At 45.7% G+C, this 12,602-nt stretch overlaps 1 protein-coding gene across 19 annotated transcripts in view; it reads right to left on the reverse strand.

Moving 5' to 3' along the window:
* ABLIM1 (actin binding LIM protein 1) overlaps positions 1-12,602 on the reverse strand; it is a 303,053-nt gene that overhangs the window by 147,661 nt on the left and 142,790 nt on the right. For all 19 annotated transcript variants that reach the window (XM_047701373.1, XM_047701378.1, XM_047701371.1 and 16 more), the window contains exon 2: positions 5,078-5,212. In XM_047701373.1, coding sequence (XP_047557329.1) covers positions 5,078-5,212 — 135 coding nt within the window. The remainder of the gene's footprint in view (positions 1-5,077; positions 5,213-12,602) is intronic.

Consider the following 12,602-nt stretch of genomic DNA (forward strand, 5'->3'; position numbering starts at 1 on the left):
CTGGCTCAGTTGGTAGAGCATGCGACTTCTGACCTCAGGATTGTGAGTTCGAGTCCCAGGGTGGGGGTAGAGTTTACTTAATTAAAAAAAAATTAAAAATCACCCTTCTTCCCAACACAGACCAGGATCCGTCTCTTGAGTGTTAAGCCTATGGGATTCCAAATGCACCATGTGTCTTCAGCCTCGATGTATCCCAAGCTGAACTCTCCACCTGGAACAACCCCAGGCAGGGCTCTCGCTCTTCCTTAGTGGGTGGCAACCATATGTCCACACAAGCAGGCCAACTGGAAACCTGCATCCTCTCCATTGCTCACATACGGTCACCAAATCCTATCAACCTGAACTTTAAATGGCTCTTAGATCTGCCTCTGATTCTCTATCATGCTTGCTGCAACCTTCCATTATTTGTACCTGGACGATGCTACTATCTCCCCAAGGAGTCCCCCTGCCTCCGGTCAGCGTCCTTTTGACGTCTCCATCGCTGTACTCAAGATCACGAGTGTTGTTTATTTAAATGTCTCTCCAATAACCTATGGGTCCTTTGAGGACAAACATGGCATCCTGTCTCTTCCTGTTCTTTGAACTTGGCATAATATCCCACAAGGAGTATGTGTCCAATTAACATTTACTAATTGGGTAAATAACTCCTACACCATCAAATCCCAAGATGTCAGACATTTTAGGGAGATGAGTTCACCAACGAAATTCCTGCTCACCACCCCTGGGTCCTGTGACTCAGGGACCGATCCCTGGTTTAAGTCTGTGCTCTGACTCTAGGTTCCTACAAAGCAACCCTTTCCTACCTTGATACATGTCAGGTTCTCATGGAAGATGTCTGCTGGCCTCTTTTTCCCTCTCCTTTCAAAACCCATTCCTAGTTAAAGAGTTCATCTCTGCTTTTTATTCCCCTGGGTGTCTGGATTTTAGGATGTTCTTTCTAATTGCGGGAAGTAGTCTCTGGTTCCACTCAAGAACTGTGAGGCTTTGGCAACAAGGTGTATGAGTGAAGGAGGATAGGGAGGGAGGCAGGGGAGAGAATTTGAGGGAGAAACTCTGTCTGGCCCTGAAATCTGAGTCAGAACCTGAACGTTCTTCCTCTGTACTTGGCCAGCTCTTGCCCCAAAGCCTAGGCTTGTTCTAGCAATTGCTCTCCACCCCAAATCCTGTCTCCCAGGATATTCTCTCACTATCTGGACATAATGCCTGTGCTTTAGAGGGAACAAGCAGAAAACAAAAGTGTTGTTTTCAGACTGAGCTGCAGTCCGGGCCATGTGGGCTAAGAGGACTACAGCACCTCAAGGAGAAGACTTCTGTTTCCTCTGGGAAACTATCCTAATGGATTCATAAAAAGTAGAGACTCTATGAAAATTTAGAGTCAGGACAGCAAGGGAGCAGGAAATTGAGGTCCTGGGGACAGAGTGGAGAAGGGTCTTTGTAGAGAGAGGAAGACCTACGAAGACGGTGGCAGGTGGAGGTTCTGAATACGTATGAGAAATGGCCCAGCTCTGTACTTTCTGTTCACTTTTTCTGTAAACCTAAAACTGCACAAAAAAATTAAAGCCTGGGCGCCTGGGTGGCTCAGTGGGTTGGGCCGCTGCCTTCAGCTCAGGTCATGATCTCAGAGTCCTGGGATCGAGCCCCGCATCGGGCTCTCTGCTCGGCAGGGAGTTTGCTTCCTCCTCTCTCTCTGCCTGCCTCTCTGCCTACTTGTGATCTCTCTCTCTGTCATAAATAAATAAAATCTTTAAAAAAAAAAAAAAATTAAAGCCTATTATTGAAAAGAAAGAAAGAAAAAAAATGACCCTGGCCAATGAGAAGCTTCTTTTTCTGGTCATGGCCTGAAAATATTAGGACAGTTGTTGCCTCTGCTATAACTTCCCTCCATTATCACAAACGTTCAGTAGAATCTGCTGAGAACAGCTGCCTTGTGTTCACGGGATTTGGGAGAAATAAATGGGGTGAAGCAATGCACAGGGAGAAACATTCACAAAGAGAAGCCAAGAACTGGGCACTGGAAAGAATGTGGAGCAAGACGGGCCACGAGAACGCAAGCCTCAAGGACTCTCGGGGCGTCTGGGTGGCTTGGTCAGTTAAGCATCTGCCTTCACCATCTCGGGGTCCTGGAATCAAGCCCCGCATCAGGGTCCTTGTTCAGCAGGGAGACTGCTTCTCCCTCTTCCTCTGCCCCCAACTCATGTTCTCTATAATAAATAAACTCTTTAAAAGAAAAAAAAAAACCTCAAGGACTCTCTAGAACGGTGTTGTCCTATACTGGCGCCACTAATTACAAAGGGCTTTTTTTTTTTTTTAAAGATTTATTTATTTATTTTAGAGAGAGAGAGAGCACGCAAGCAGGGGTAGGAGCAGAGGGAGAGGGAGAGAGAGAGAAAGTTAAGCAGACTTCCTGATGAGCATAGAGCCTGACGTGGTGCTTGATCTCACGACCCTGGGATCATGACCTGAGCCAAATTAAGGGTCAGACACTTAACTGACTGAGCCACCCAGGCGCCCCTACACCCCTACGAAGGGCTTTTGAATACTTGAACTGTGACCAGTCCAACCTGAGATGTGCTATTAAGAGAGTATGAAAAAAAATGTCAAATATCTCAATATTTTTTACAAGAATTACATGTTGAAATGATAATATTTGGGGTATATACAGATGAAAGACATTATAAAATTAATTGCACCCACCCCTTTATATCTTTTCACTCTAGCTATTAAAAAATTTAGAATTACATACGTGGTTTGCACCATATTTCCATTTGGACAACATCACTCTAGAATCTTGAAGGAAAGTAATGAGCTTGGCAGGGTTTAAGGAATGAGGAATGTAAGCCACTTTCTTTGGATATTAAAGAAAAGGAATTGAGGACATAAGATAACAGATATTGACAGATGAAGTGTGAGAAAATAAAAATTTACAGGAATAGAAGACATTTATTTTAGTAAAGTTTTGTTAAATTCAAAATAGTTCCTACAAATAGCAAGCACTCCTAAAATATGATTCAATTTATACAAACATTTGACTTTTCAGGAACACATTCATAGCATGAAACAAAGTTTATGGGAAAGCGTTCCAACATAAATAATTTATATTCAGTCCTTCAATTTAAACTGAGAGAGAAAAATAGCAAGGAAGGTTCTGCCTGTGGGGGATAAACAAACACAACTTCTAATTCCTTAGTGTGCTGAACAGTAACTACCCAGATCCAAGACTAGCACTTTGTACTTTCAGTTAGAAATACAGAATACAAGGGGCGCCTGGGTGGCTCAGTGGGTTAAAGCCTCTGCCTTCGGCTCAGGTCATGATCTCAGGGTCCTGTGATCGAGCCCCACCCTGGGAGGGAGCCTGCTTCCCTTCCTTTCTATCTGCCTGCCTCTCTGCCTACTTGTGATCTCTGTCAAATGAATAGATAAAATCTTAAAAAAAAAAAAGAAAAAAGAAAAAAGAAATACAGAATACAAGCAAGGCCCCCATTGCTTGTGGACTGTATTTACTACAGACCCAATCTGCCCCTTGAGCCACATCGTGGGAAATTTATAAGCAAAAAATAAAACGGAATGTAATGCCTGATTCTAAATTAATCAATCTGGATGTAGCAACAACAACAACAAAAACGTCGTTTTCTCTTACATGCTAAGAGGCTCTAATTCAGTATGTCTGGCTTCTCTATTTTACACATACACTGTTCTGTGTACATGCAGTTGGCAAACTTCAGACCCAAATGACTCGAGCAGCACATGGTCTAGTCTCTTTATTGCTCAGATAAGGACATGGGGCCACCGAGAGACAGGTAACTTGCCTGAAATCACAGAGCAACTTAGTGGCAAGGGCAGGACTCAAGCCACAGAGAATGGCAGCACAGTCAGGACCCTGGTGAGACCCTCATGTTTCCTGATGGCCAAGCTGAGTTGCCCAAAAAAGGGATTTTTGGTACTTACTCCTCAGGGTTTGGGGAAGAGCTACGGAATCCCTCTCTATAAAACGTGCATCACAGCCTTCTGTCATTCTCAGCGGGAGCTCAGTGTGAGCTAACCTGATGTCCTCCCCTCCCCTTCTGTCTTCTCACCTGAGCCATATGTTAATGCTCTTTCTCAGAAAAGTTTACCCTCAATGCAACAAACACAGAAGCCCCCACCCGTCCTGTTTTTATGGATTTGATGGACTCTAGGTAGCCTGGTGTCTCCTTGAGAGCTTCCCTGGCCAGGAATGGATGGCTTAAAATGGCAACACTGAGTTCACAAACTAAGGCACTGAGAAGGAATGCAGTTCCCGGGGATGAAAGTAGCCAGCACACGCAGAGGGCAGAGTGAGCTACAAAGCAGGCTCATCATCATGTCTCTCCTTCCACCTCTCCTCCTGGATCCTTCAACCCTGTGTGAGCTCCCCACATGACCCCAGCTCAAGTAACCTGTTCCTCACATACACACAAAAACCACTCTCTCCTCCCTCGCTTTCCCCACTCAGCGCCGCCCTGGCGCCAGAACACCAGATCAGCCTATTTCATACTAGGATGTCAACAGTTACAAACCCCAAAAGGGAGGCTTGTTAATGGAAATCAACCTCAACTCGTTAGCATCTTGGAGACCTTCCAAGCATTGTTGATTAATTCTCTCTTCTGAATACACATGCACAAACACGCATGTTCGTGCACACACGTGTCCCCCACTCACCCCACAGGACCCAGGGATTTAGAACCCTAATATTATAAACTTCCCAGCTCTTCTATAAATAATGGCTATTGGGACAAGGTGACTTTGGGATAAGAGTCCCTTATTTCAGGGGGAAAATAAATATAAATCACAAAACAAAAAAGTGGGTTTTTAACGGGCTCTGACTCCTCCCAGGATCAGGACCTTCAATAAACACAGAAAGGCTTATGGACCATTAGTCTTCAGGGGACCAGCCTCCCCCTTGAGTCTAATCTCACCCAAACTAGAGAAGGGAAATGATGCCAGGGACTCTCACCAAATTCACTTATCACCTGGTGGCCTGGCATGGGGTTAAAGGGACAGACCCCAAGGTGAGCACAGACTGACACGCCATGAGACCAAGAAGCTGGAGGCACCATACCTTTGCAGGTGAAACATTTGATGTGGAAATGTTTGGTCTGGACCCGAAGTACTTCCCCCTTGCATGGCTCCCCACATTTATGGCAGTGAATGACAGGCTTCTCCGATGGGTGGTGAGGGTCCTGAGGGTGGGCCACTGGAAAAAAAAAGACCCATGTGAGTAGAAAGCATTCTTACAGAAGGGGTTATTATGGGTGTACAGAAATAGCCCCATAATTATGTTATCCAATGAACCACACGTTGATTCAGGAAGGATGAATTGAGATCCTTCTCTGCGCCATAAGCATGAGGATACACAGAAAAAACAAGAGAATTGTGGCTTTAACCGTCCAGTGGGGGAAAACACTAGGCTCACTCCTCTGGGAGCCAGCAACCCTCTTTCTTCCTCCCAGATTTCTCTAGGACTACATAATTAAGCCATTGGCTACATAACACTGTTTGGTTCAATATTTTGTAATATGTATTTGTAATACGTCTTTATCTTGGTTTAGAAACACCTATCAGTAAGGAGATCACAGAAGACTGTAAGCTCGTCAAGGCTGGAGGAAATTTCTTAAAGTTCATATATTTCTCCCCATTTTCTCCCCAGATCCTCAGAACACAGCAGAACCCTCTGGCACCAAAGGAGCTCAGCAAATGCATCTTTACTCATTAGGTAGCATGCCCTGGCTAGAGGCTCGTCTGGTCTACCAGAAAGCTGCCCATGGTCCTCATTTGGCAACTCCCATAACCAGCTGGAGGCCCATGACCAGCCTTGTGTTGTGTGCACGTCCCCTCATACACGCAATGTGGGCACGAAGTTTTTTTTAAGAAGTTCCTAATAACTACGCGGGTCTCTCTGAACCTCAGCTTTGTTTCTTGTAAAATAAAGGGGGTTGGATCAGGCTCTAAAATCATAGGACGGGGCTTACTGGCCTTATTTTCTCCAGTTTCCAGAGATCAGTCTTCAGAAAATGGGAGTTTTTGTGACCACCTGCCCCAGGGATAGGATTTACAGCCTTTCCTTTATAAAAGAGCAAAATAAAATGAAATAAAATAAAAAAATAAAATAATAAAATAAAATAAAAATAACCTGTTAAAAAAAAGAGAGAGAGAGAGAGAAAGCTGGGAGAGGACACTGTGGCTTTAAGTTGACAAAGGCTTTTGTTTAACTTGCAATTCCTCCAGCCAGAGAATGCAGATAGGCACTTTGTGCTATCTTTTTTTTTTTTCTCCCCTGATTTGGGTCCTCAGGAGGACCATGTGATACACAGAAATGTATTACATAAGTATCCACATGAGCAAGAGATGGGATAAGAACAGTGAACCTAAAATTAATCAACCAACACAAAGAACAAAGATGATTTTTCCCCTGCAACACTATAACCAGGTTGGACTGGGGGGAGATGTGGGGTGATATGCTGAGACTCAATTTAGAAAGCCCGTTCCAGCAAGGCACCCGCTGGCATAATGGTGCATTGTTTCTTTCGGACCCTGTAATGTTCCCATCTCATCTGAAAAGAGTTTGAACAACCTGGTCCAAATAATCCATTACTAGCTAAGTTCAGAGCAACAAGGTGGTCCTTGTGAGATTTTGACTAGGAGCAGGTGTGGTTTCGGGTTAAACACCTGATCCAAATTCTCTGCGCTGGCCCTGGGGAGAGTCCACCCAAGGTACCAACACTGTGACACAGCTGCATTTCCTTACCTGACCCCTGGGACCGCTCTTGGAAACATGTACTTATACAGCAGTCAGTATTACCTGAAGGAACTAAGAAGGGGCCTCCTTTCAAGACAGCTAAAAAAAAAAAAAAAGCATGGCTGCATACTTTCTGAATAATGAGGAAATATGACATGAAGAGCTAAGAGTCCATTTGTCCAGAAAGGTAAAGGGACTCCTCCACGGTACAATATCCCATTTGGAGGGATTCTGCCTACTCAGGTAAAGAGCCCATTGTGAGCTGGGAAGTTTCACACTCTCTGTCACAGGCAAGCAAGGCCAGTCACGCCTCTGAAACTCCAGTTAAGGATGGAAGTCAAAAGCGCCATTTTGGATGCATTACTTTCGAAATGCCCATGGGGTATGGCAGGTGATAAGGCTGGGGGACTGAGCTCAGTAAGGAAATCCCAGTAGCCTTTAGTGCCCCCAAGCAGGGGTCACTACTGGTGGTAAGAACGCCGCAAAGATTAGGCAAAGCCCTTCCTTCTGATCCAGAACCAGCGTCGTCTTGCCCAACAGACCATGGAACTAGATCCCTAGAAGCAGAACAGCTGAGAAAGCAAAAATCTGCTTAGCAGGTGACAATCACAAACCCATGACAGTGTGTGCAGTGTGAGTATTGAGTGGCTCCTGGTTATTAGAGGAAGTCAGAACCCCCTCCTCTCCTTGCACTCCCTTAGCCAGCCTTCAAAGATGCAGTGTTTGTGCCTGTTTTCTGAGGGCTTGCCACTGCTCTTTCTCATTTCACTCTCAAAGAGCCCCACGAGGCAGGAAGAACAGGGACCGTCCATGCCAGGTAACAAATGGGCAGAGACTCAGAGGAACAAAGTGACACAGCCAAAGTGACACAGCTAAGAAAGGGAGTTGGCAGTCAATGCATGCATTGCTCTCTGTACTCAGACAATCCCCTAATACTCCCGCTTGGAACCTTGAGGTCATCCTTGATTCCACTCTCTCTTCCTCTCCCACTAACTTCTATCCACTGTCACATTGCTAACTCCGCCTTCTCTTGCTACATGAATCTAATCTGGCCCTCAAACCCCTTTTCTCAGAGTGTGGAGAGTGTCCTACTCCCTGCCTCCTTCTTCTCCAATGCAACCTCCAAAGAGTAGTCTGCACGAAGAGGTGGCATTAAGTCCCCATTCTTACTTGGTACATTCTGCACATGATTGCTTCTTCCAACAGTATGGACGGGGGAAAAGAGGGACTTCACGGTGGACAAATCTGATGGGCACCACTTCAACCAGGTGCTCGAGGTCAACATCAACAGTGACAGTCACGTTGATGGTTTGTACCTTCGAGATAATGTGGGCAAAACTGGCAGTTTGCCTCTGTGGTCTTCCTTCCCCAAACCCCATAATTCTAATCTAATCATGAGAAAATTCCAAAATTGAGGGACAGTCTACAAAAACCCACCCAGGACTCTTCAAAATTGTCAAGGTGACCAAAACCAAGGAGGAAAGTCTTCTTGTCATAGCCAGAAGAGGCCCGAGATGGTAACTCATGGTTCCTCATGGTAACTCAACGTTAATGTGGCATCCTGATGAGATCCCAGAACAGAAAAAGGACATCAGATAAAAACTGAGGAAACATGAAGAAAGAATTTAGTTAATACTCCATCGATACTGGTTCATTAATTATAACAGAAGTATTATGTTAATGTAGGAAGTTACTAATGTTGGGAAGTTCCTTACACGAACTTCTCAAATTTTCTATAGATCTAAAACTATTTAAAAAAAAAATAAAGTTCATTAAAGTAAAAACAAAAGAACCTCCAGCAGTTCTCTCAATCCTAACCCGTCAAGTCTAAAGTTTCTGTCTAGCTTCAGGGATCTTCAATAACATGGTCTACACTAGCTGTCTAGATTTTGAGAAGGAGCTACATTTGCTGAGTCCATAGCACTGTGTTAAGTGGTATTGAACTCAAGCAGTCCAACCCCAAAGAATGCACACTAAAACACTCTGTTATTCGTGTACGGAAATATACAAACACCCCTTTGGTTGGGCCTCCTCACCACTCCCTGACCTATGATTTTCAGCATCCTTGGAGCCTCCACACAGGGCTCTCAGCCTCACCTGGAACGGCTTCTTCTTTTCCCTCCTGCCCAAAGCCACCCTGACACATGGGGCCCAGCTGATCTGCTGGCTCTTCTCTGAAGCCTTCACTCTGGGCCACATTGATCAAATACTTTGTTCTTTCCCTTGTCCTTCCCCACTAAATCTCTGTAAATCTCTTGTTTCTGCTTCACAATGTATCAATGCTGGCCCTATACAAGTACAAGATCAGTGGTCAGTTCCTCCAAACTTCTGGGGTACTTCTGACTTCACACATCGAGTAATCTGAGTTGCCATCTCTGTGCTTCTCAGCTCAATTTTTGGATCAGGGAAAATACGGTTACCCCCCGATACCATTCTTGGAGCATCTCCCACATAAAGTGACAGAATTCTGAACTTAGAGGATCTCAGTAAATAACTCCCTAGCACCATTCTGTTATTACAGCTGGTACAACTTATTGAACACTGACTATGTTCCAGGCGTGAAGATCACTAATTTATATCCGCGATAATAGTCATTCTCGCAAATGCCTTACGGCGATGCTATCCTATTATCCTGGGGTGCTAAGGAGAGCACCAGGGCTGAACTGGAAACCTTGTTTTAGATCACACAGCTAAGCAGGAGTTTGACTCCAGAGCCCATGCTCTGAAGCACTGTGTAGGGGATTTCCACAGGAAAGTCTTATGCAGCACAGAAGGAAATCAAGCTAGTGCAATGTACTAGCTAAATTCTGATTACACAGCTCAGAAGCAGTGAACACCCAGCTGCATCATAATCCCAAAGGTAACACCTGCTAGTAAATAAACAGATGGGAAATAGCACTTCACATATAAAAGGAAATTATTCCAGGCTGCAGCAATTTCTGGGAAAAGAACACTCCAAGGGGGAGGGTGATACAGGGAGGAAACACAGCCTGCCATCGGGAGGGCCCTCCCTGCAGCCTCTACTGTAAGCCCAGGCCTGGACTGGTCTCTGGTTAGGATCCCTCTGGATTTGCAATCATGAGATGATATTCTGCTGGCAAGGCTGGTTTCTGCTTCAAGGTGGGAATCCTATTCTCCTGGGAGTCTACATTTCAGAAACTATTGGATCACCTAGAATCTTTTCTAGGCTTCTTCTCCATTAGTTCTCATTTGATCATAAACACACATCACAAAGATGTGTTCTCCCTGCTCCAGCCTCCCCTACCTCCTACTCCCCTTCTTTGTGTTAGAAAACGGCACTGGTATTGAGCCCAGGGAAACAAGAAACTCAAGAGTTTAAATAAATGCAGAGTGCTTAATTTGTAGTTTACCTAAAAGTTCGTTCCCTGCTGTGGCAAGTGGTAGTTACTTGAAGCTACACACTGTAACCCCATCATCTGTTGTCCAAAATGATCTTTCTCTTTAATTGGCTTCCACGACCTCATTATATATATATATATATATATATATATATATATATATATACACATACACACACACACACCATGTTAGTTTGTTAATCAGGATTATTACGTGGCACAAAGCGCAGGGCTCCTTGGCACCGACGCTCCCGGCAGGCGGGGGCTGAGGTATCGGCAGGAAGGCTCTGTTCTAGCTGCTCTGCCACTTTCCACTGGTGAGATGTCCCGATACGTGATTTGCCTTTCTGAGGCAGTGCAACAGGTCTGCGCTGCTCCCTCTAAACATAAAAGGCTCTGTCCCCTCTCCGTCAGCAGGGCTCCTGATTATGGAAACAGCCCAGGAGCAAATCTGGTTAATCTGATTCTCACAAGGCAGAGAGGTCCTAGGATTATAATAATTTGGCCGGAAAATTTCCTCCTTGCAAATTACATGATGCTTTTGCCCAGATGTATCACACCTGCCATCTCTATAGGAAGGTGAGTCTCGGAAAGGGATATAAAACCAACTTGGAGACTTCTCGCTCTTCTAAAAGAGGGATTCCCGAGACACACCTCTGGGCTGACATGACTCACTGGGGCAACACCCTTCTGTGACCTCTCCTAGCCTTTCCCTGACGCAGTCAGTAATGTTACTTTGGAGCACACTAATCTGCTTGCTTGGAATCCCGCCTCCTCTCCCTCACAGGAATTAGAAAGGACTTCCGATGAGGAGGGAGGCTCCCTGACCCCCAGGCTGTCTTCCCTGCCGTTTGCTTTGGTAAAGAGGGACTAAGAATACAGGTCCCACCTCCCAGGTGACCACATGAGGTCATCCCCTCATGGGAGCCCCTCCAGCACACGCCAGGAACGCAGTGGCCCACGTCGGCTGTGCGTCAGTATGAGCAGGTATGTCTCACGTGTAACAAAAATCCCTTCTGAGATTTGATGGAGTCCTTTAAGGTTATCCAGGGATCTCACATCACCCGGGCACTAGAAATTCCATTCAGAAATGGATCAAGTCAAGCAACTGGGCAGTGGCTTGAGGCTGAACCCTGCAGGCAGAACACCACATCTTTACGGGGGATGCTGGAGAGTCACCGCCATGCTGATCTCTGGACTGGGAGTGACCATGGTCCTGCTGGAGCCATTCTGGGAATGCAGGTTCGGAGATAGGATCATAGTCTCTGTGCATCTGGGCCTAAGGGCCTGGGACAGGGTTTAGCTTAGGCACAGTGTCAATATTGCCTTCTACCCCCCAGTTCCAAGTCCAGATGCCTTAGAGGAGTTAAAAAAGGAAAGAACCAAGATCAGGTCAAACTGTCCCTGTGAGGGGATGACCGAAGTCTGGTAACAGCACAAGAAGTTTCCAGTTGTCTTTGCCTTTTCTTTTTGGCTGCCTCTACTTGTGGCTCATGATATGCTGGGAAATACCAAGTAGTTAAAAATAGCATTTTAGGGCACCTGGGTGGCTCAGTGGGTTAAGCCTCTGTGTTCGGCTCAGGTCATGATCTCAGGGTCCTGGGATTGAGTCCTTCATTGGGCTCTCTGCTTAGCAGGAAGCCTGCTCCCCCTACCCCCACCTCTCTGCCTACTTGTGATCTCTATCTGTCAAATAATTAAATAAAATCTTTAAAAAAATAGCATTTTAGACAAACTAAGCAAAATGATGAATATGGGTATGGTACTTTGCAATTTATAAAAGGTGTTCAAAAGTAATATCTCCCTTGATCCAGTCAACTTCAAGTTATCCTCACCCTACAACAATGAAAATGGAGCTTCAGGGATGCTAAGGGAATTGCCCCACAAGTGGGGGGCTGGAGTGGCCCCTTGCCGTGGAGAGCTAACTCTGCACAGCCCTGCCCCACTGTGCAGCCAGTGACTTCCCCTTAGTGACTTCCTCTGAAATAGGCCATTGTGGGGCAGGGCGGCGGCGGGGGGGCGGGGCGCGTGGCATTGACACCACGGAAACTGGCAGACTTTACACCTCAGGGCCTTCCCCCATTCCTCTCCTCGAGCTGGTTGTTAAGCATTCACCAGCGCACCCCTGGGTTGAGGTTACAGTGCTAGTGAACAGCAAAATGAGCCTCTTAGTTCAGGAAAATTCTAAATTTCAGAAATAGGAATTTGAACACTTTCTGAAAAGGCGCTCCCACTCCTGCTTTGTGAGCAAACATACCAACTCGCCTTCCCCGGGATCTCTCTGGTGTCTGCAGCCCCGTGGGGAGACAAAAGCAAATGGCTTGAGTTCTCAGCATCCAACATGCAGAATCAGGCATGATTTTACAAACACAAGCCCTCCTCTCTGAGTACTTGAGCTCCCCCTAGACCTGAGTTTCTGGTCCATTCAAGCTTTCTGTAGGACAGGACTTTGCCGGGTGCGACCTTTGCAAGAAAAGGCAAACATGCAT

Source organism: Lutra lutra, chromosome 14 (genome assembly GCF_902655055.1).
Source record: "Lutra lutra chromosome 14, mLutLut1.2, whole genome shotgun sequence".
Classification (NCBI taxonomy): Eukaryota; Metazoa; Chordata; class Mammalia; order Carnivora; family Mustelidae; genus Lutra; species Lutra lutra.